This window comes from Lithobates pipiens, unplaced genomic scaffold (assembly GCF_037356315.1).
Source record: "Lithobates pipiens isolate NorthernLeopardFrog02 unplaced genomic scaffold, aLitPip1_a1.2 Scaffold_18, whole genome shotgun sequence".
Taxonomy (NCBI): Eukaryota; Metazoa; Chordata; class Amphibia; order Anura; family Ranidae; genus Lithobates; species Lithobates pipiens.
This window is the reverse complement of record NW_027507758.1, coordinates 271,090,125-271,115,391: the sequence shown is the minus strand read 5'-3', so window position 1 is coordinate 271,115,391 and position 25,267 is coordinate 271,090,125. Positions and strand designations below refer to the sequence as shown.

General features: G+C 37.7%; 1 protein-coding gene across 3 annotated transcripts in view; it reads left to right on the top strand.

Moving 5' to 3' along the window:
- The window catches only part of NKAIN2 (sodium/potassium transporting ATPase interacting 2), a 1,500,295-nt gene that overhangs the window by 1,079,154 nt on the left and 395,874 nt on the right, over positions 1–25,267 (top strand). For all 3 annotated transcript variants that reach the window (XM_077486956.1, XM_077486954.1, XM_077486955.1), the window contains exon 4: positions 14,621–14,821. In XM_077486956.1, the coding sequence (XP_077343082.1) occupies positions 14,621–14,821 (201 nt within the window). The remainder of the gene's footprint in view (positions 1–14,620; positions 14,822–25,267) is intronic.

The following is a 25,267-nucleotide window of genomic DNA, read 5'->3' as shown; positions in this document are numbered from 1 at the left end:
TATGGTTTTCCTTCATAGCTGTTGTATGAGTTTTGAGTTTGTCTCCTATAGGCTCGCTGTCAATTCCTCCACATGCATAATATAATTTTTGTTTGGACAGCCATTCTTTAATACTGGGAATGACACTATAATTCCAGTGTCTGAGTAAGATAGCCCTAGCTGTGGCAAAGATAAAGCATGTTAGGCCCTTCTTCGCCATCTGTGGTGATCCTGTCCCAATCCCAATCCAATCCTCTGGTAAAAGCGGGTGATCTAATTCTTGCTCCCAATCCCCAATATACAAAAAATTGTGCGAGAAGGCATGTTGAAGAAGTATGTCATAAATAGTAGACATTGCTCATGGACACTCTCTATTGGAGTTGTGTCTTGAGAACTTAGACCTTCTTTGATGAGCTGAGAAAAGAAATGTTTAAGTTAAAAATAACACAGCCAATTGCCAACTCTCCAGTCGTTCTTATAGGGGGCTTGTACTTAGTGGAATAAGTTGGCAGCCATTCCTGATTCCTTCTAAAAACATCTGACTGTCTTTAGGTTTATGTAAGAGTGAAGTCAGAAGTCAGGGGTAAAGAAAGTGATTTCAATAAAGCCACTGGAAAAGTATAACACACAAACAATTAGCATTTTAGGAATAAGAGTCAGCAATGGCGATGTTTTGACAATGTAGAGCCTGTAAAGCATATATTTAATCCAAGAGGTCATATGTACATACACAACTGCTGATGTAAAGCATACATACAACCTGATATATATAATCATATATTTTATTTATATAAAGTTATTGCATGTTGACTTCATCACCAGTGAAGATATGGATATCAAGCCCTGAGGAGCAATAAGACAGGCAGGCATCGGTGTGCCAAAAGGAACCAAAAAGCCCTTTTCAACAGCATTCTGAAAACAGAAGGTATTCACTATTCACATTCACGTGTCATCACTTCCTTAATGAAGTAGAGCCATGCACACACTGCTGCCAGGAAATTGGACATTGAGCTGTTGATTCATGTTTTGCCTCTAGAGAGCTGTGTCAAGTCATCAAGCAACTTTGAATAAATAAGCTCAACATTTGTTGTGTGTGTGGGGAAGACGTTATCAATATATCTTATGTTTCTTACAAGATAAATTCCATTATATTATTTCCATTTCTTGTGGTCATGTTCAAGCACACTGTATATACAGTACATTTAAAGCACAAGAACTATAATCTTTATATACATGTTTGAAATCAAAAAAGCTACAGCAAAGAGTACTTGAAGTAGAACCCAAGTCTAAATTAAAAAAAATTACGAGCAGGCAGACTCTTTATTACAGAAAATGCATGCAGTATCTGCCTGTTCACACCCATTATTACAATTACAATGTGCAGCTTAGTTTACATTATTGGCATAACTCCTGTGCATGCATGGGAGTTACATCATCCTGTGCAAGCTAATCAAGGTGGCCAGATACAGGCAGTCCCCGGGTTACAAACAAGATACAGTCTGAATGTTTGTTCTAAAGTTTAATTTATTTGTAAGTCGGAATAGGTACATTTTTAAGTGTAGTTCCAGCTAAGCAAATAATTGTTAAGTTGTTTTTTGGATAGCATAGGGAAGGGTTAACACCCCTGCAATGCTTGTTTTGCTGTCTGTGCCCCTGTTCAGAAGACTTCACCTCACTTTCTGTCACTATGACAATTGGATTTTGAATATTTTGGGTTGTTGTGGAACCAAGGGTTGGTGATAAAACTTCAGTGGAGACACCTTATTCCCATGATAACTCTCACAGGAGTGAATTTTCCTTCCTAGGGGTAGATTTCCTCTCACTTCCTGTTGTCTTCCTCCATTTGTAAGTACTGTAGGAGTCATTGAAACCAGGGAGAAGATGCTGACAAGAGATCTTGCAGGCATCAAAATGCTGCATCAGAGGTATGTTTTGCAGACAATAGCTCTGATTTAAGGCGAAACCCAAGTCATATATGAAAATAAGACACCATCTTATCAACAACTGACTGTCATTTCAGCTGTATCTGACATCTTCTGCTGTAACAAGGTGACCTTATAAGCTCAGAACTGTTGACTATGGCACAATTAACTCCTGACAGTTGTTCCAGGCAATGAGACACTTATAACTACACTTTAGTACATTCAGAACTTGAAGATTGAGCAGTCATCCACACTGAAGATAAGGATAATGTGCTTCAAGAACTGTTTGTTAATGTGTCAGTGTGTTTGAAATTAACTCCATCTGAATATTTCTTTTAATTTTGGATAAAATATTTTCTCTTCCTGTGTCCGGCCCCCATTACCCTGACAGGTAGTAAAGGGGCACAGTGAAGAGTAAAATTTGACTTCCTCACTCTAGTAGAGAATTGTTTTATTGCTGCCTGTGTCCAGGTTGGATAATTTCATTTAATTTGCTAATTTATGTTTGAAACTTGTCAAATAGTCGGGGGGGGGGGGGATTTTCTCCCAATTCCTGTTGTGCCTTTTTTAAGGCATCCCTTAAATAAAGGTATAGACAGATGTTCTTATCCTTCCACACGCCATGTACAAAATGGAATAAAAAAAAAGTATTGCCTGCAGTTGGGCGAGTTTTATATTAGGTCAGTACGATGCGAGATCACTTTGAGATTAGGTGTGTTTTCCTTATATTCCTCAAATGAGTAATTGTGAATGGCAAATACAATGCAAATGCATTGCAAGCATGAAGCAAATATATTACAATACATCACGAACTAATCTCACACGCCAATGTTCATTAGTCCAAAAGCTGGCCATACATGGGTTGTTAATTAGTTTTTTTCAATCATCCGGCAGGTTGATTGAAAAAGACAAGTAACTGATTCTCCCATCCACACACATGATCAGAATGGAGAAATCCTTCCCACTCTGCTATTGTATTTTGACAATAGGGAAAATGATCAGTGCTGTAGCCAAATGGCTGCAGGTTCTGATTGAATGACAGCTTTTCAACTGTCCCGTATGAGAAAAGTCGATCATTAGATCAACTTCTCGAGTTAGAGTGGCCACGGATGGATCAAAATTCAACTGGTCCCTGCTGAACAGGCAACATTTCAATCCATCTATGTGCAGCTTTAGTCGAGTGCAAGATCTCCTTAGACATTACTTCACAAAAGGGAATTTTTTTTTATTCTTTATTTAGGGATTGCAGGTAATACAGAAACATACCAAACAAAAACATGTTACTCAACTTTCCTTGGTACCGATCAATACATTTTGTACAGTGCACAGGTCAATTATAAATGTACTGTATTATAGCATTATCAGCAGTGAATACCCTAAATCAACGACTCTAGCTCTCTTACCCGGCTGTCTGCCCAGCAATCTACAGGCATCTGGATCTCTCCCCGAGACAGTTCCTTTTCAGACCCTCCTGGAAAGGTCCCCTTCAGTGCTATACCTTGCTACTTATAAGAAGAAGCCTGGGCAGTACCACCCCAAGAGTTGCCATCCCTCGGTAAGGAAGATGAGTAAATATTGTAACAAAGCCCTGACAATCACTAGGTTTTTTGCTAAACTGAGGGGTAGGGGGAGAGGGGGGGGAGAGGGGAAGAGCAGAGCAAGAAGAGAAAAGACAGTAGGGGAAAGAAGGGTGGTAGAGTGGACCAGCGTGGTCTGAATGAGGTGAGACAAGAAGGGGAGACTCCAGTGGTTCCCACGAGCTGGGCCCTTCCTTCACCTCCCACCATGGGACTCACAGATAAGTCTTATATTCATCGGAAAACCTAAAAAGGTTCCAGGGCATCCAACGGGAGTCGTGTTCCTCCTCCCTATCCCCCATGGTCGACGTCAGCTGCTCCATGCGATAAATGTCGCAGATCCTCGCAAACCATTGTGTTACTGCCGGTGAGGACTCTTGCCTCCACATACTAGGTATGCATGCCCTGGCCGCATTCAAGAGGTGTTTCAGTAGTGATTTACGATATCTTTTACCAGACATAGGAGTTAAATTGAGGAATATCGCAGCTGGATTATCCTGGAGGTCTACCATGGTGAGGTTATGAATAATCTTGAGAACTTGTCTCCAGAAAAAAGGGAATTCTTTACCAGTGTATGATACATACCAACAGACCAGTATTTGAACTTAGAAGCTGCTGCACTGAAGCTTGGGACTCACATTTGATGGAGTATTTTTAGTGTAATATAGCTTTACCAAACTCATTGAATGCTGCTTGAAAAATCAAACACTGACCTTTCACAGTTTACTGACAATGGCAAGAACTGCTTTCTTAGTTAAAAAATATAAAATTGCATTTGAAAGCATGTGTTATACCTAGTATATGCATGCATTTTACTTTTCAGCAGTATCAATGTTATTAAATGCACTTTATTAGTCATATTGTTTTTATTTAGTTTCTGTCATTCATACATGTAAACTCAATTGCATAGGTTGATTAATATATATTTTGATGGTTATGTGCCCTGTTCACACTGGAACATGTGAAAAATTGCAGCATGGAAATCTGCATTTACAGTATATATTTTTCCACACCACACCGCACTGTAACTCTCTCACTCCTTGCATTTCCAAGCACCACAGTTTAACTTTCTGCCAATTCAATGGAAAAGGTAAAAAAAAAAAAAAAAAAAAAAAAAACTTAAACAATACCTTGCAGTGTAAAAACACAAGGCTCCATCACCTGAAGCCTGTCCAGCATAGATACCAGCTAGTGTGATCAAATCCTTAAAGTTCTTGGTGTATGTTACATTTGTGAGCATTGAATATAAAACCGGAGTGTACATTAACTGAACTTTGTCTTTTTCAAGACTTTGAGGATGCTGTGACAATATACATGTTGGTGCTGTCCATGGTGCTGAAGTACTAAATCTGTGTAACATGAAACACTATACCAAAAACAAAAAAGTTTTAAATACTGCAATTGATATTAGTATATATAGTATTTGATAGTATTTTTGTTTTCAGGTGAAAATGCTTATATATATATATATATATAGATTTTAAATATTTTTTAACAACTTCAGCCCCAGAAGGTTTTACCCCCTTAACCTCCCTGGCGGTCTGATTATTTCGGATTTTAGGTGCTAAAAGCAGTACAATTATTTTGCATGAAAATTTGCCGTTTTATATTGTAGTCCTGAGACAAGTATTTGGCGCAAGTCAAAAATATTAGGTTCCCACTGGGGGAAAAAAACGAAGTCTATAAGATTACGTGTAGCAGTGAGTGCAGGGGATGCACTACTTTATCAAGTCCAGAAATAGATAACAATAAAAATAGTAGTAAAAATAGAAAGTTCTTTAGTTCATGAATAGAGGGAGGGGGGGGGTAAAAAGGGAGGATGGGGGGGAGATGAAACCACATGCAGGGCTGCCACCTAAAAAGAGCTGAAACTTTGGCTCCTGGAATGCTGTAGATAAAGGAGAAAAGAGAGAGAGAGGGGCGCCTCTGGGTGTAGATGTTTCAAAATGTATTTAATTTCAATATAAAAACATAAGATTTTGCACTCACATTTAGTAGGCAAAAAATAGGCATTTAAACACAGAGGGTCGTCTGGTATATCTGATTATGGGACGTCAGCCAGTAATCCGGTCCACATCTGTCATCTTATTGTTCTTTATTGCTCCTGTTCCTTTCGCATGGGGTCCACTACAGGTGTTTTTGCCGGCTTATGGTGGACACAAGATGTGCGGTCTTTGGAACGAGGCTTGGGAGGCAGAGATGACCAGGGCGTGGAGCTGTGACGTCAGAGCTCCGCGCCCTGGTCATCTCTGCCTCCCAAGCCTCGTTCCAAAGACCGCACATCTTGTGTCCACCATAAGCCGGCAAAAACACCTGTAGTGGACCCCATGCGAAAGGAACAGGAGCAATAAAGAACAATAAGATGACAGATGTGGACCGGATTACTGGCTGACGTCCCATAATCAGATATACCAGACGACCCTCTGTGTTTAAATGCCTATTTTTTGCCTACTAAATGTGAGTGCAAAATCTTATGTTTTTATATTGAAATTAAATACATTTTGAAACATCTACACCCAGAGGCGTCCCTCTCTCTCTCTTTTCTCCTTTATCTATATTGTAGTCCTGCAATTCTTAGGAATAACTCTCTGTTCAAACCAGAGTCTAGCAGACATCCCAGGTATGATAAAGTTTGAAAAATGAAATAATAAATTATAATAAAATAAATAACTATAAATAATTATACCAAATAATAATATAACAATAATAAAAATTATTCAATAATGTAATCAAATCAAAAACACTGAAATTTTCTCAGTTGCAGAATTGTCACTGTCATTACTTTTTAGTATTTGATGACGGATCTCCCCACAAATCACTATCCCTCTGCGACTGATTTCAATTTATTATCACTGTTTTCATGCTGGTCTAAAATAATTTTTGATGTAAAGGGACAGTTTTGGTTGCTATGGACAATCTCCAGTTTCCAGGCATAAAGAACAGTTTTTATAATATAAAACTGCATGCAGGGCACTGGGCAGACCACTAGGGACAAAGGGGATGTGAAATAATTACATACAGCAATGTAATCTGTAAGATTACATTATACTGTATGTATACTGTGTGTTTTACTTTTTGAATTTGGCGTCGATCTCCATCCCCGTGCGTCGCAGCGCTCACAGGGAACGGAGATGTGCTCCATGATAGATCCGGCAGAGGACGAGCCGCTCGTACAGCGGGGGGACATCGCTGGATCCAGGAGACAAAGTAAGTAATCTCCTCCTGCATTCAGCGAAGCAGTCCCAAGTCTGGCTCGGGGTTACCACTTTTGGTATAAAACTTCCACCCCAAGCCAGACACGGGAATACCACCAGGGGGGTTAATGACCAGGCCAGTTTTTGCAAAATGGCACTGCGTTACTTTAACTGACAATTCCACATTCATCATGCAATGTTGTACCCAAACAAAAGTGATGCCCTTTTCCCTACAAATTGAGCCTTCTTTTGGTGGTATTTGGTTACCTCTGTGTTTTTTTTTGTTTTTTTTTTGTGCTATAAACAAAACATAGAGCAACAAATTTGAAAAAAAAAAAACTTTCTGCTATAACACATAGCCAATAAAAAAATATATATATATATATATATATAAAAAAATCGAATTTCTTCATCAGTTTAGGCCAACTTGTAGTCTGCTACATATTTTTTCTACAAACTATTGGATAGATTTAGGAACTTTTTGTTTTAAAAAATAAACAAAAAGTTCATAAATCTATCCAATAGTTTTCTTTGTTTATTTTTTTACTAGTAATAGTGGTGATCAGGGATTTTTAGCAGGACTGCGACGTTGCGGCTCACAAATTGAACAGTAAGTGACACTTTTTGGGGACCAGTGACACCAATACAGTGATCAGTCTAAAAAAAGTCACAGTATTAATGACATTGACAGGCAAGGGGTTAACACCAGGGGCAATTAATGGGTTAAATGTGTTCCCTGGGTGTGTTTACTAACTGTGTGGAGGATGCTGACACATGACAAAGAGAGAGATCTGTGTTCCTGATTATTAGTACTTGTTTACATAGGCATCGCTGCCGCCAGCCCCTCTGATTGGTTCCTGCTGTGTCCAATCACAGCGAAAGCGAGACGCTGGTGTCACAGGTACATTGTTTCACATAGCCGAGCTGCCCTGCCACAGTATAAGTGCGGTAGGCAGTCCAGAACTGGATAAATAAAACATAAAATATTTGTGCCTATCGATATTGCCAGTGTCTGTTTACATAGGCCATTATATACTTATTATACTTATATATATTTAGTGCTACTAAACAGTGATAAAGCTTAGGTGTCTATTTTTAAAAGGCTGAAATCAATACTTCACCACTTTCTTCAAGGGAAATACCAAATCCAACTCCAAATCAAACAACATACTGTATATAAATGTGTTTATCAATCTTCCTTAGAAGTTTGCCTGCACATTTTTCAACATTTTAAATTATGTGAAAATAATCTGACAATAACCATTTTGTAAGTAGATTTTGTACCCAGCTTTTGTTTTTAAAGATTTTTTTATTTTTTTCTAAATTTTATTATGAACCTGTACTGTAGGAAACAGAGTTGCATCACTATATGTGTTGTGCAGAATACCTCTTACTAATAATGAGGAAATTTGCATGGGTTATATTCGTAGGAGGAACCATTTAAAATCTGCAAATCCTGAGCATACAGTAGTTCTCAAACATCATTAATGTCAAAGAATGAATAACTATATTTGTATGTGGTTTTTTTTCCAGGCTAATTTTCCAGCTTTTGTTAATATAAAAGGTATGGGTAGCTGGGCACTGCCACCGGATGCATGTATACATGCAATAAAAAAAATAAAAAAGCAAATCTTTTACTAAGGAATAAATGGAAAGAATAATATATATAATATATTATTACATATACAATTCCTTCAAATAACATTTTTGGAGGTGCATTAGTCCCGCACTTGAAGTGGAGTTTCTGAACGATGTACTTTAGACTCCCTGGCCAATCGGGTCTCAGGACCTGCTTCCTGATTGGCCTGGGACGAGAATCTGGAAGACAATAGAGAATATTAAATCACTACTGTCACACAACTGGGTGGGCTTGGAGCGCAGCGCCTCAAGCCCACCCTTTTTTCAAGCCAATTGGAGCCTCAAGCTCTAATTAGGTGCTTAAAAAAACCCACTGGAATCCATGCGTCCGGTTCCCTGCATGTAGATTAGGGGCCGGGCACATGCATTAGGGGGGCGACGCCTCTGTGCCCCTTATGGATGAGGCCACCACTGATGCAAAGATAGTTGGTCAAGGCAAATACTTATAAGAGCTGGTAGTGAATGTTTGTGCTCAGTAGTGGAACAGTTTCTGTGCTCAAGTGACAAACAGATATTGTATGTCAAGTTTATTTCATCATTAGCAGACATACTATAAATGTGGAATTCACTGTACATCATAAATCTATATTCTTCTTCATGATTCACATCTACACTGGGTCCTGAAAGGAAAAGTTAATTCAATATATTTTTCTTTGTATTCTTTGTAATACACTTTATGCTGTGAATGTACAGCATTTCTTAAATCTATATGCTTCTTCTGTTTCACTCCGTTTTAATACAATACTTGCACATATTTCCAACAATGACCTGACCTAGATTTCAGAAGCAGGCTTTGCATTCCTTCAGGCTTAGATAACTATAGCAGGTTCACTAGGGCCCATGTTCGCTTCACAAAAGGTGAAAAGTAACTTTTATCAAACCTTGAATGCTGCCATCCAATATTTCTATAACTAGAGGAAAACTGTTGTAAAACAAGGATGACCTAGTTCTGTCTAATTCTTCCCACAGTGGTTGCTGCTTTCGTTTTAATTGCTTACATCAGTTCAAGGCTTTATCATATTAGATCTTTTCTTAAGCAGCATAATAAGTTGTTGGCAAATTGTATGAGAAATAGAAATATTTTTAAAATACTTCATTTGTGTATAGTTTACTTTTTTGTTATCTCCGCGGTATAAAAAAATACTTTCTGAGTTAAGCTAAAAGTAATTAGATCCTTTAAGTAACTATAGTAAATCTGTTTTCTTCTCTACCACCAAGAAATATAGAATTTTTAAAGTGGTTTTAAAGCTTAATCTTTTTTTATCTTAAACACAGCTAAAGGGTAAACAAAGCATCCATCCACAATTGTTATTTTTTAATATTTAGCAAGCACCACAATCTACTAAAGTTTTTAAGCATCCTCAGTAACCCTCTGATTCATTCAGAACAATTTCCTGCCAAGGCAGCTCTTTCCCAGCTATCAAGTGACCGAGTCTTTAGAACTACACGTCCCATCATGCATTATGCTACCGCAAATGCGTCCCACGTCACTTCTACACTAGCTGACACAAGGATGAGCAGGTTCCCTGTCAGCTGAAAAGAAGCTTTCTGCAGCTCCACCCAGGCACACCCTTTTCCCCCTGGCAGCCATGCCCATAAGCTGATACCAGACTCATGTGTTAGAACATCCATATGTAGTCCTTAAGCTGGAGGTGTGCATGCACATGTTCCCCCATGGGATCTGAGCTGCATAGGGGGAATAGAGAGGAAGAGTCAGGCAGAAGCGACCCAAATAAAGTAGAAACTCACAAAGGAGTATCAGGGAAACATTGCTTTACTGCTTTATGCTGTGCATGAAGAACTTCATTATAAAAAAATAGGGTTTGATATCACTTTTACACTTTATTTCATGCATTATTAGTAAGGAAAATGTAATAACAAAAATATGAAATAATGCAATAATCCCACCCTCATTCACACACAAACATCAACAATGTTTTAACTTTTTTCCTTTTCTATTACCAAAACAATTTATATTAAAGTTGGTTGCTCATCCAGTGTCAGTCATAAACTCTATATTTCGTAAACATATTCAGGAAAGGTTCTACCAATTGTTTAGGAAAGGCAACCTTACTTTAAAGTAATAACACAAAACAAAGCAAAAATGTAATGTCATTTTATTTACTGTTACTGATGTAATTAGCTAAGATTTCAGTACTAGTATTCAAGCTAGTAGGTAATTCAACACAAGGATACATGCCCAAAGTAGAAATATTATTACCGGTAGGGATTGGCCTCTGGCCTACAGGGGGGTACAAAATCATAGTAACATAATCTTCAAATGCACCAAGCTTCTCTTGTGCCAAGAAACTCTGAAAATCCTTGAGATTTCCCTATATGCTGTATAAATCTCCAAAAGCTACATTACAGTATACGCAAAACAAAACAAAAAACACTGGATAGTGCAGATAAAACTACTTTATACAATGTGATTAATACAAATGCACTTACAAAGTGGCTTGATTAGGGCATATCACCAAGCAAATCTTCCAAAGGAATACCATGTCACACATGACTAGAGATGAAAAAAGCCACAGGGGTAAATTCTGCTGTGAGCATTCAAGGAGAGCCCGAGTAAAGTAAACTACAAACATTTTCCAAGCTGTTGCAAAGAAAGAGGACTATGACTGCAACCATGGTAAGCAAGTACCTCCATTATACTAACATGTTTCAGGACCTTGCCTCTTTATCAGAGTAATTTTGTAAGTGATCATAACAATTTTCTTCTGGATTGTGTGAGAGAAGATTGAACTAATAACATTTCATTATTCATTTTGTAGCAAATATTCTTTTCAAATGTATTGTGATGTATCATGGTCTCATCTGTACAACCCATTTTTGTTTCAAGAATCTGTTAGAGTATATTCTTTATGACTGGACAGCACCCAGATATTGTATATAAAATACATGAAATATATAATTCAAATATTTATTCATATGCCATAAATCACAAAACTACAGTAGGCATGCGCAGAGCAGTATAGCCTATCAGCACTTGGCTAGTGTTTGAGGAGAGAAGGACTCAAATCTAATCGATAAAGGGTATTTTTGGTTCTTTTTTGAGTGTGTGGAACATATATCAGGTTGATTTGTTACAAACTTCTTTTAACAGGACAGAAGAGAGAAGCAATGTTAAGGGAATGTTAGGTAATGTCCAACCAAAGCCTTATGTAACCCTAGATAACAATAAAAACATACAGAGGGCTATGATCCTTTCCGAAAAAAAAAATGAAAAACACTTTTAGCTGTACATAAACTTTATCTTTTTTTTTAAAGAAGAATGAGGTAATACTTTTTGTTAAAAAGTAATATTGTATATATTGCAACTTATTGATCCTTCAATGCAGTGGCTGCATCTGTTTGTTTTTCCCTTTATTTTAACCTGGTGATCCGGCTAGTAACACACTTTCTGTATTAGGATGGCTCCACTCCATTGGAGGAGCAACAAATCCACCCATTTAGTGTTAGATAGTGTTACAGTAGATTAGTGTTAGATACACTTTCAAATGTAGGTGGACTTGACTAACAACTTAAAGCTAATTGACCCACGGTTTGTTTAGTGTGCTGCTCAGGCTCAATCACTATGGGGAGTAGTGTGGGTGATGCTGGAACCACTGCAGGAGTGCCAGCAAGGGATGGAGCTCTTCCCAGCTCCTGTAGTCACTGAAAGGGAGAGAAAAAAATCCCTGGTGCTGCATATGGACAGAGTCCTATGGTGGTATGAGAGACAACCTCAGCCTGGGCTCCCGCCAAGCCATGCCCCCAATGCGCTTCACTCTACCTCCCCTCCTCCGGAGCTTAGCCATGGGGTTTGCATTTCTGATTGGAGCTTTCTGGCTGAAAAAGCTAAATTTGCCTAAATTGTGTTCAAAAATGCTCTATATGAGTGTTTTTTTTCTGCCAAGGGAACTGACGTTTTTTTTAAACCCAGTATGCATGGAGCCTTAGGATACGGTCTCTGAAAAAATAAACTTACATTTAGACTTGGATCAACAAAAAGATACTATTAAACTTGGAGAAGATATTAGGAGTCATAAATAATGACCCATAAATATTATATTAACAATTGGAGATACATTTATTCATTGAGGTTTGTTTTTTTGAATAACAAATATAGTATTAATTTGGGAAACTGTGCTGGTGTTGTTGTTAGGGCCTGTGCTGTGAGGCTCTGGGCCTGTGTTGGTGGGCAAATGCAGCATGATTTCAGGAGCATTCTACTTGCATTTGATATCAATTTGAGTTGTTTCTGAAATGATTCACAATTCACTAAAAGGTGCATTTAATTTGCAGTTGACCTCCTTCACACCTACAATTGACCTTCTTATAATGTGCAACAACACATTACCACAGACCTTTATAACATCTTCAGAGCTAAAATAGGTTTTAAAGATGAAGCTGGTTAAATTAAAAATACATATGAGATTAGTATAGAAGAAGTACACTCTCCTATTTACTGTTGCACTATGCACTACTAGTTCTATAATTGTATTGCTCTAAGATCTACCCCGATTATAAAATAACACAAAACAGCAATGCTGTGGATTCTATAATAACTGCCTGTTCTGATACCTTGATACCATACCATATGTAGAGAGAGGGTGATTCTTAAAGGTGTTGTTTACACAATTAAAAGAAAAATGACAAAAAAAGTTTATACTTACCTGCTGTGTGCAATGCAGTTGCACAGGGTGGACACACACCACCTCCTCCTCCTCTTTGGGTCCCCTGCTGGCACTCTTGGCTCCTCCCCTCCGTAAAGAGCCCCCTTTGGAAGCTGATCTCTAAGGGGCACTCGTGAGAGCTCACTCCCGAGCCTAGCTGTCTGCATCTATTGACACAAACAGCAGGACTCGGCTCCACCCCTGCTCCCTTGCCTCAGTAAAGCCGGTGAGATCGGGAATAGAGGGAAGATATGAGCTGCAGATTTGCACAGTGCCGGGTTGAAGAAAGCTCAGGTAAGTAAAAGGGGGGATGGGTGAGGGGGGATACTGATGGCTAAACATTTTTTACCCTAATGCAAGTAATGCATTAAGGTAAAAAATGTTTAGGCTTTTTAAACACTTTGATGTATGCTGTTTGCTGAATTATTAAAAGTATGTGGGCCAAATTGTGCTCATCCTATCAATAGGCTGCATAACACCATGTAGTGGCCAATACACAATGGTCATTAGGAAATAAATGTATATCATATCTATTGTGTAATTTTTAAGTAAAAAACACATTCAAATAGTGCATTCTCATGCATCTGTTATTGTTTCTCTGTAATTTATTTATATTGATTATGATTCATTCATTTGTAAAAATAAATCACTTGAAAGAATAAAAATAAAAAAATGGATACTCTAACCCATGTCTATAATATTTCTCTAATCTCCCATAAAAGGGCATTTACAGTAGCTACAAAAGAAATACTTGTATTCAGTAATCTACAGTAAAAACAGTAAATACTTTTTGAAATGATAAGGATTTTTTTAGGATTTCATGCAAACCCTTAACTCCACTAATTTAAAGTGTTAATACGTGCTCTGTGCCATACAGTATCTGCTACACTCTTCCCTGAAGCTTTGCTTCTAAAAATTGTTCTGTTGTTTTGAGATTCATGGATAGGAGATTTGGGATTTACTGCTTGACAGCTCCTGGGATAGGCCTGGGGTTAGGTGAAGTATCATGTGAACACATAATCCAAAAATAAGTAGAGGCAGGTTTCATAGCACCAAAGTCATCATTCAGAAGTACAAAGTCAGGAGAAGAATTAAAAAAATAATGGAAGGGATCATGAGCACATGTGGTGGCAGAGAGACTCAATCCCAGATATATATTTTATATAATGTATGCAAAGCTTCTGTATTTAATTAACTTTAAAATACCTAGTCACCTTTATGCACAGTACATTGTTCATTATTTACTAAAGAATCTGTATGATCTATGACAGGGATATGCAATTAGTGGACCTCCAGCTGTTGCAGAACTACAAATCCCATGAGGCATAGCATGACTCTGACAGCCACAAGCATGACACCCAGAGGCAGAGCATAATGGGACTTGTAGTTTTGCAACAGCTGGGGGTCCGCTAATTGCATATCCCTGATCTATGACATAAGGCAATCTGAAAACAATGGCTGCTGTTAATATTTGTGTAATTTATTACTGCTTTTTTCTTTTTTGAAAATGTATACTTTTCTTCTATAGGAGTGTATACCTCTTAAAATATAATTTTACGTATTTATGTTTCTCATCTGTTTGCAGTTTAAATACATACATGTTATATATATATGTAAAATATATATGATTGTTTCATTTATTTTAGGAAAGAGACCTTTTCATGACATTTAATATATCAATGCATCGTTCCTGGTGGATGGAAAATGGTCCAGGGTGCATGGTTACCTCAGTAACGCCAGCTCCAGAGTGGGCACCAGAAGATCATCGTTACATAACTATCTCTGAGTGCTTGCTAGAGTACCAGTATATAGAAGTGGCACACAGCTCCCTTCAGATCTTTTTCGCTGTAAGTAAAAAGATTTTGTGCCTTAAAACATATTGAAGCTTGTATTGTTATTCGTTAAGGATAAGAGAAAAAGTCTCCAAACGATGAATAAAGAATTTTGTTGAAAGTAAAAAAATATGCATTTGGAAATTCCATTGTTTAAGCAGGTAACTTGATTTTATGAACACAATGAAAACCATTGTATCATTATATTTATAAAACTTTATAAAGTATAAAATAAATATATTGTGCCTGTTAGACTTCATATTGGATTGGAGCCTTGACTTGACTGGACTCTGGTGACATGCTTGAGTACATTGTGTAATGTCCCCTAAAATTATAAACTGTATGTACCAGCAGACTTTTTGTAGGAGTTTGTACAGGGAAGAACACATATTTTAACACATGGCAGCTAGTTCTCACTGTTCAGACTCTGAAACCCCAAGCCAGTGAAGAAATTTTACAGAAAATGTATGATGTGAATGTTGGCAACCTTTTTCAGCTGCACTGTTTTATCAGTTTTATATTGAAAAAGCTTTAATTAAGGAGGGGTGAATAGATGTAACAAGGGCTACTCCAAACCTTATTTTAACCCTTGATCACCCAAAAGGTCCTAGGACTATTGCAGCATCCAATATTACAAAAAGATTGTAAATAAAATAACTTTTATTAGTTAATTTTCTTGATTGAAAAAGCTTTGTAAAATTAAGGTGGCTCTACTATTTATTATTAATAAATTGGTACAGTAGATCAAATGAAAGATGACCAGTACAAAAATACATAGACAGTATGAGGATCACTATCGGATTTATATACATTTATATAAATAAGGAAAGTAAGGGACATGAACATAGAAGGATTTGGGCTTTGATTCAACATTTTATTGTAATTTGGAGATTGGACTGTATTCACACAATGGTGGGGGGAGGCCCGGATACAAGAATAAGGACCATTGCATTTGAGGACTATTGTGGTATTTTATTGTGGCATATATTTTTCATGTTTGGTTTATAATTTTTATAAGATTTTTTCAATTCAATTTTATTTTGGAGTTTGTTCAACACTTTGAGTGCTCTCCGGCGGGAGTATCACAATAGTAATATACATTGTGAATCACTGTGATGATGAATAGAAATGAATAATCCTTTGGTATATAATTATATCATATGCACTATAGTAATTCTGGGTAGCACAAAAAATAAGAGGGGTGCAATCTCCAAACACAGTTCATATATATTTCCTTCATTCAGGTGAGGGAGCACTTGGGATTGCAGCGTACCAGCACAAGAGCAAAAGTGGTAGTTTTTTTGAGCGCCGGTATCTAAATTTTTTTTTTTTTATGTATGTGATCAACATAACTAGGATTGTTGACCCAGGGAATAACACATTTTCTTCGAGGATTAGGAAAGATTTTTTTTCTTATTGTAGAAAATTGCACCATGTTTAAGAGTATTTTGCCTTTATGTGGGTGTAGGGTCTTGTGAATGCAAGCTTTAAATGTATTTGTCTATTGGTTTAACCTGAATAGGCAGGTGTCTTTTTTCAGCCTGACTATGCAACTATATAATCAACCACAGGCAGTAATGTTGTGGGGTTGATGTACTACTAAAACTGGAGAGTGCATAATCTGGTGCAGCTCTGCATAGAAACCAATCAGCTTCTAGATTTTGTTGTCAAAGTTAAAGCATAACTCCACTTTTTTTGAGAAAAAACATTCCCCTCTGGGTGATCTATGTACATTATAAGGATTGTTACAAACTTTGTTCCAGATTCCTACCTTTTGTTATTCTGAAAAAATCCCTGTGTGTTGTCTGTATCCATGTGGAAAAGTGAGTCTAGTGGGAGTGGTTTCATAATTATCAATCAGCTGTACCTTCAGGGCTCTAATGAGGAGATGTGATTTGCTATTTGAAGTATCTCACCAAAAATTACATTTTGTTTTGCTGGGGATGCCTGATATCTGACTTGTATCTTAGGTTAGACTTCTGGGGAAATTGGTGAGCCAATCACACAAGCAGGAAATTATGTTTCTGAGGGGCGTTCTGCACACATTCTGTGTACAGAACACCTCCAAGTAGCCATATTGCATTGCATTTTCAGAAAATTACAGGGATGCAGATTGAAAAGGAAAGGTCATTTTTAATAACATTCTATTACAATATGACTTCTATCGCAATTGTATATGCTATATTATTTTTTCTTTCTTTGTTATTTATTTCCCCACAAAAGTGGAGCTACGGTTTAACCACTTCTGGACCGCCCGTCGTCATTTTACATTGCTACTTTGAAGAGGAATATCATTGTTATGGTAGCAGCTAGCTACCATAACCCAGGTATCCTCTTCAAGAGCGGGTGGTCCGCTTCAAGATAAAAGTCATCTCTGCGGCGGAGTTGTTCCACTGCTTACCGGAGCCGCCGTTAGCAACGGAGGTGATCGGATCCTCTCCCTATCCTGATATGGAGACGAGTGAGGGGAGGATGGCCCCCACCTGTCTCCATATCATTGCAGGGAGGAAGCAACGTCAAAATGTCACTTCCGCCCAATGCTCTTAAAGGGATATTTTTATTTTTTTATTTTTTTAAATGACATTAAAAAAAACTTATTGCATTTTAGTGTAAATATGAGATCTGAGGTCTTTTTGACCCCAGATCTCGTATTTAAGAGGTCTTGTCATGCTTTTTTTCAAATATGAGGGATGTTTACATTCCATGTCATAGGAATAAAAGTGACCCAATTTTTTTTTTAAAACAATAGTGTCAAAATTAAAGATAAAAGGTAAAATAAATAAGATTTTTTATTCTAATACACCCCCCGCCGAGCTTGTACGCAGAAGCAAACGCATACATGAGCAGTGCTTGCATATGAAAACAGTATTCAAACCACACATGTGAGGTATCACCATGAACCTTAGAGTTAGAGCATTAATTCTAGCCCTAGACCTTCTCTGTAACTCAAAACATGCAACCTGTAGAATTTTTTTTAAACGTTGCATATGGAGATTTTTAAGGGTAAAAGTTTGTCGTCATTCCACGAGCTGGGGCAAATTTGAAGCGTGACATGTTGGGTATCAATTTACTCGGCGTAATATTATCTTTCACAATATAAAAAAAAAAAAAAATGGGCAATGGGCAAAAAATATGCAATTTATTGTTGCCTTATTTTTACATTCTGTAAATACAGTGGGACAAATGTATTGCAACGACCGCCATTTTATTCTCTACGGTGTTGGAAAAAAAATATATAATGTTTGGCGGTTCTAAGTAATTTTCTAGCATAAAAACATGTTTTTAACTTGTAAACACAAATCTCAGAAAGAGGTTAATTGAACAAGCTGAAGTTAGAAGCTGATTGGCTACCATGCACAGCTGCACCAGATTTTGCACACAGTTTTAGTAAATCAATCCCTGTGTGTCAGTATAATATTTTTGCCATATTCCAATGGTATAGTTTTTACACTGTCAAACAAATATAAGCGAGTTTAAACTTCCTTTCTTTCACAGTGTACAATATTCCATATAATCTTTATGTTGTATTGAGAGGAAAACTACCTGTATGATTTTCAGACATGATTTATACAGACTGCTGAATCCCCCAGATGGTTTCTAGGTATAAAATATTTGCACCTCATAAGATAAGCAGCTGTATGCTTGGACATAATGAGGCATAAAAAGTGCTGATTGGCTTAGCTCATTTTTTACAAATTTAGTAACCAGTTATAGTGATTTTCTATTGCTGATTGCAGTCAATTGTTATACAGTAAGATTGTTTGTTTTTTAGAACATAGTTCTAAATAGCCACTTAAGTAATTATAACATTTTTTCTTCTGGCCTCAATAAATATACTCTATTCTTCTATTCTGGAATAGTGTATTTGCTGTTTTTGCATATTGTTAGAAAAAAACATTTTCCACAATGCTCTGCTTGGATTTTGCACGCAGTAACGAGCTATTTTAAAGCTGTGCTAAGCACATGAAACACATTTTCATTCAGATAATGAAGTACTTCATTAATCTGATAATTACAATGTAAAGCTTTTGTAATGAGCATGCACCAGGTTGATAACGACCCTGCCAACATTGCGTAACCCCAGTTCTTGTTTTTGGCTTGTTCATGTAACTCTGCTACGGTCATTATACTGTTGGTACATGCCTTTAACTGAGAGTTTAATTAGCAAAGAAAATACCTATTTTAAGGCTTTATTACCATCATCAACTGACTTTCCAGTGTTCTAGCTCAATGATTATTTCCACCAATCTGTAACAAGCACCAACATCTCAGTGCATGTGGCAAGAGATGCTTTGTAGTCACTTTCCATGGCAATAAACAATAACGTTTTAATGTAGTCATTTGGACTTCTTTCAGCTCCACTATCTGTACACCTCAGCTTCATTGTGCCCTGCCTCCTTCACTAATGATAGCTGCTCTGTGCTTCTTTCTGCACAATAAAAAATAAACATAATGGAAAGATGAAAGCACACAGAACACATTTTCGGCATAAGCTAATGGAAATGAGTGATTATTAATTTAATATCAATGTAACATTAGTTTGTTGTTACAAGCACAGCTTTAGTAAAAAAAAAATCATATAAAAAAAAAAACTCTTACAATAAAACCTAGCAACCTATACTTTTTAATAGCAAGCAGTGTAATACACAAAAAATGCAGGCCAGTATTACACCAGTCCTATGCTTTTTATTTTTATTTTTTTTATACTTTGCTAGAAATGTATTTGAGCTGGCAACTCTATAAAAAAATGTCAGACCATGCAACAGCTATGGCCTCCAGCAGCACAGGGGCCCAGTACTATATCTGGCTACATAGTGGTTCATCCTGTCAACAATGTTTTTTGGTAAAATAGTTTGGTTAGAATGTGTGTATATGTAATACATACCGTACATTTATTCCAGATCTGTTATGTAAGCAATTGTATGCTGCATTTTTTTAACATACATTCTATTTAAAGCTGGAATCCTGTCAGCTTACAAAAAAGGACATATGTATGCACACCTCCTCCGTATATTCAGGATTTAATGCCTTTTAAATCTAGGGAGATTGTAATAGGAAGCAATACTTACCAATGGTTCTGGGCACTCTCTTTAACTTCCATTGGTGTGCTTGGGCCCTCAACATAATGATATACAATGCATGACCCATGGTGGCAATTGAAGGTTGTAACATAAGTGAGGGGGCAGTCACATGACCACAGAAGAGAAGCAACTGCAGGGAATTTATCAGCAATACAAGAATCAGCAGGGAAGAAACCATGGATTAAAGTTATTAATATCCCCCTGTATAAGAAAGAAGAAGAAGAAAGGTAAAAACAGGGGAAGAGAAAATGATAGAGGAAGTAGACAGAAATAAGCACTCCAGTCACTTTGTGCAAGGAGCCTCAGGGAATCTCCACTAAAGTGAAACTTCTCAATTTCCTTTGGTAAGTTTCTTAGACAAAATTTGCTTGAAAAAAACAAAAATCTAACTTTTTATTTATTTACAGATTGATTTTATGAGTGTATTTATAGAAGTTTAGTTTACTACATTTACGGGGATATTTAATAAAGGCAAATCCACTTTGCACTGCAAGTGCACTTGAAAGTAAAGTTGCTGTAGATCCAAGGGGGACATGCAAGGAAAATAAAAAACAGCATTTTAGCTTGTACATGATTGGATGATAAAATCCAATCATTTCAGATCTACCCCTTAGATCGGGTATCCCATACATTGGGGTGTCTACTTTCCAAAATGGGTTAATTTGGGGGGGAGGTTGTGCTATCTGGGCATTTCATGGCCTCCGAAACTCGAAACTGTGATAGGCAGTGAGGAGTAAAATCAAATGTACGGACATAGAAAACCCAAAGGCTGTGATTGGTTTTTGGGGTCCTGTACATGGTTAGGCTCCCAAAAAGTCTCACATATGTGGTATCCCCATACTCAGGAGAAGCAACAGAATGTATTTTGGGGTGCAATTTAACATATGCCCATGACATGCCCATGGCATGTTTGAGCTATGTATCATTTAGTGACAACTTTCTGTAAAAAAAATATATATAATATTTATATAATATATATATATATATATATATATATATATATATATATATATATATATATAATATATAAAAATATATATATAAATTTTCCCGAAACTTGTGGCAAAATATAAAATATTCCATGGACTCAACATGCCTCTCAGCAAATAGCATGAAGTGTCTTCTTTGCAAAATTGGGTCATTTGGGGGGGGGTTTGTGCTATCTTGACATTTCATGGCCTCCAAAACTGTGATCGGTAGTGAGGAAGTGAAATCACTATTTTTGTTTGAGCAATATATCATTTATTGACGACTTTGTGCAAAAAATAATAATAAAAAAAAGTTGTCATATTCCGGCAACTTGTGGAAAAATCTAAAATATTCCATGGACTCAACATGCCTATCAGCAAATAGCTTGGGGTGTCTACTTTCCAAAAAGGGGTCATTTGGGGGGGGGGGGGGGGGTTTGAACTGTCCCGTCATTTTATGCACAATATTTAGAAGCTTATGTCACACATCACCTACTCTTCTAACCATTTGAAGACAAAGCCCTTTTTGACACTTTTTGTTTACATGAAAAAATATATTTTTTTGCAATAAAATTACTTTGAACCCCCAAAATGTTTTTATTTTTTTAAAGCAAAGGACCTACAGATTAAAATGGTGGGTGTTGCATTTTTTTCACACATTATTTGCGCGCCGATTTTTCAAACACAATTTTTTGAGAAAAAGCACATTTTTTTATTTGAATGCCTTAAAAAACACTATATTGCCCAAATGTTTGATGAAATAAAAAAGATGATCTTATGCCGAGTACATGGATGCCAAACACGACAGGCTTTAAAATTGCACACAAACGTGCAGCGGCAACAAACTACATACATTTTTAAAAGCCTTTACAGGTTACCAAGTTCAATTTACAGAGAAGGTCTACTGCTAAAATGACTGCCCTCAACTTGACCTTCGCGGAGATACCTTACATGCATGGTGCAATTGCTGTTTACATATGACACCAGACCGCCAATTGCATTTTTGCACATAAGCACAGAGGGGGACATGGGTTCTTTTTTTCTTTTATTACTTATTTTGCTTTTTTATTTTATTTTTAAACTGTTTCTTTCATTTTTCTTTTTAATCACTTTTGTTATCTCAGAGAATGTAAATATCCCCTATGATAGCAATAGTTAGTGACAGACACCAATTTTTTTCAAAAAAGAGTACCTAGATCTCTCCTTTGCCCTCAAAGCATCTGACCACACCAAGGTTGTGTGATAAAATGCTTTCCCAATTTCCCAATGGCACTGTTTATATCCAGCAAAGTCATGAAATGCTCATTTCTTAGGCAATAGAGATCATTGGAGCCATTCTGGTCTCTGATCAGCTCTACGATCAGCTGGTGGAACCACTGGCTGCATTCTCAGGTTCCTGTTGGGACACAAGAAACTGAGAAAACCAAAAAAATGGAAGATGATGGGAGGAGGGGGGATGTTCCATGCCACTGCTTTTAAAAGCAGTCTAGAGGCTAATTAGCTGCTAGGATTGCTTTTACATGAAAGCCGACCGCTGGCTGAAAAGAATGATACCAAGATGACACCTAAACCTGCACCTAAACCTGCAGGCATCATTCTGGTATAACCACTCAAAGTCCAGCAAAATACCAGTAAGTCGCTGGTCCTTGTTGTGCATACATGGTAATGTTTTTATTTTTCATTCAGCCTGTGGGCTGAACGTAAAAAAAAAAGATTGATCAGTGGGTATGCCCACCATTAGAATACTGTCCTTCATCCACCTACTTCTAATGATGGGCATACATGGACCATTTTTTTTTTTAACTGTGGTGGTGAAATCACCTCCTACAGCACTGGAGACGCTGATTTGCGAGCAGTTATGTTGCTGTCAAGATAAATAAACCTGTGCTGCAGCTGAATGGTGTATCTCCTAAGCAAATGATGGTTAACAATAAAACAAAGTAACATAATAGTATAACAGTAATGCCGGGTACACACTATCAGACTTTCCGGCCTACCAGAGTCCGTTGTGGGCTCCAACTGACATTTTCTTCCCAAAAGTCTGGCGGATCTAAAAATAAGACTGGCTTAAAATTTGTCCACCGGACTCAGCTTTTAGCGCACAATCCGTTCATCTGTGTGCTAGTCCGACGGACTAAAACCGACGCTAGGGCAGCTATTGGCTACTGTCTATGAACTTCCTTATTTTGCGTCATCATGTTCGAATCCATCGGACTTTTGGAGTGATCGTGTGTGGCCAAGTCCATTCGTTTGAAAATCTGGTGGACCTCAGCTGCAAAGTCCGTTGGATTGTCCGCCGGACCAAGTCCATCGAAAAGTCTGGTCGTGTGTACGCGGCATAAGACTTAACATACATGCAAAGCAAATACAATAAAACATAGTAAAAATAAAACATTGCAATCTGTGCCTAAAAAATATATGCTGAAGCATAGGGACAATCTGCCCCTAATGTTAGGAGCAAATCGCTCCTCCACCCCTGCCCCATGCTATGGCATATATTCTCTTTTTTTAATTAGTACCTGTTAAGCAAATGATGGTTAACAATAAAAAAAGCATTACAGTATAATATACCATATCTGCAAAGCAAATACAATAAAACATAGTAAAAATAAAACAGAGAGAAATCAATAGATATAGAACAAAAGAGAGATGACAGTATAGAGTGAACATAAGAGAGATAGAAGAAAAATAAAGCCACAACAATTTTTGGCTTTTTTGTTTTATTTTTTTTGTGTTTTTTGTGTGTTTTTTTCCACTTTTTTCACTTTATAAAATCTGTAAAAAAAACTGTAAACTGAACATTGCAGATTAGGGTCTCTCAAAATGGCCATCACATCTATCAAGACCCTGTGTACATGTGTGGTAGCGTTTGAAACAGTCACCAATGCAGAGACCAGGTTGGTCAGGACAGGAGGGACAATAAAAATGGATGTCACGCCTAAATCTGTGTTTTCTGCAGACACAACATTTTCTTTGGGGTGTTCTTTGGGTAGGGGAACCAGGGAGGACATACGGAAAATGCCTCTCATGCAGCCAGCACACTGGATTTGAGCTGGGAAGATGGGCCATAGCACTGACTGGAAACAGAAGGGCCGTGACAATCTCTTCCTTTAATTTAAGGAAGGATCCAGTCTGTCCTGAAGCTTTGTATAGCACAAAAGCATTCAGCAGAGTCAATTGAAATACATTTACAGACACTTTTTTGTACCAGCACCTGGTCTTATGGGCAATTAGGTATGGCGCCAACAACTGGTTGTTGAGGTCCACCCCTCCCATATTAAGGTTGTGACCATGGACACAGAGGGGTTTCTCCACAACACCAGTCACTATAGGAATTTGAATTCCTCCACTTCACTGCTAACAAATTATTATACTTCAAGCAGGCTCTCTCCACCCATCTAAGTTAGGATTCTACAAGCTGTTGGGGGAAGCCCCAGCAATTAGATCGCACGGTGCCACATGCGCCAATTCCATAATCAAAAAAGGGACTAAAAAGTGGCATGCTCGTGTAATAATTTTCCATGTACAAATGGTACCCCTTTCCGAATAAGGGTGTCACCAAGTCCCACACAATTTTACCAGCACTGCCAATGTAGTCTGGGCAGTTCTCGGGCTCTACGTGACTATCTTTTCCCTCGTAAATCATAAAACTATATGTTTAGCCTGTTGCCCTGTCACAGAGCTTATACATCTTAACCCCATACCTGGCACGCTTGCTGGGAAGATACTATTTGATAGACAAGCAGCCAGAAAACTTAATTAGGGACTCATCAATGCAGACAACTTGATTGGGAATAAACAAGGCTGCAAACTGTTGGTTGAAGTGGTTTACAAGGGGCCGAATTTTGTAGAGCTGATCAAATCCAGGGCCACGCAGAGGACGACAGAGTTCATTATCATTGAAGTGCATGAACCGCAAGATCTGCTCGTATTGTGTCCTGGTCATGGGCAGAGAACACAGGCATATGGTGAATTGGGTCAGTGGACCAATATGACCGCATCTCACTCTTTTTTTGTTATGCCCATGAGGAGGGATGAGCCCAGGAAGGTCTTACATTTGGAGACATATAGTTCTCCAATCTCTGGCAAGGGTCAACTGGGGATTAGCGGCAATGAATTGACCAGAATACAAATTGCTTTGGTCCACAATAGATCTATAGTGATCTTTGGGGGAAAACAGCGAATAAAAATCAAGTGACTTAAAATCAACTGTTTCCACCTGAATTACAGGTGCTGCAGAAGTGGTGGGCTCCCAATTAGGGATCAACCCTGACTCCGCTGCAAATGCTGGACTAGGCGGAGGGGCTTAATGTAGGTGCTAGCAGGTATCTGAGCTGATCCTGCCAACACTGCTTTTTTGGGAACCTTAAACTGCTGGGGATATTATAGATCTGATCAGATATGTATGGTGC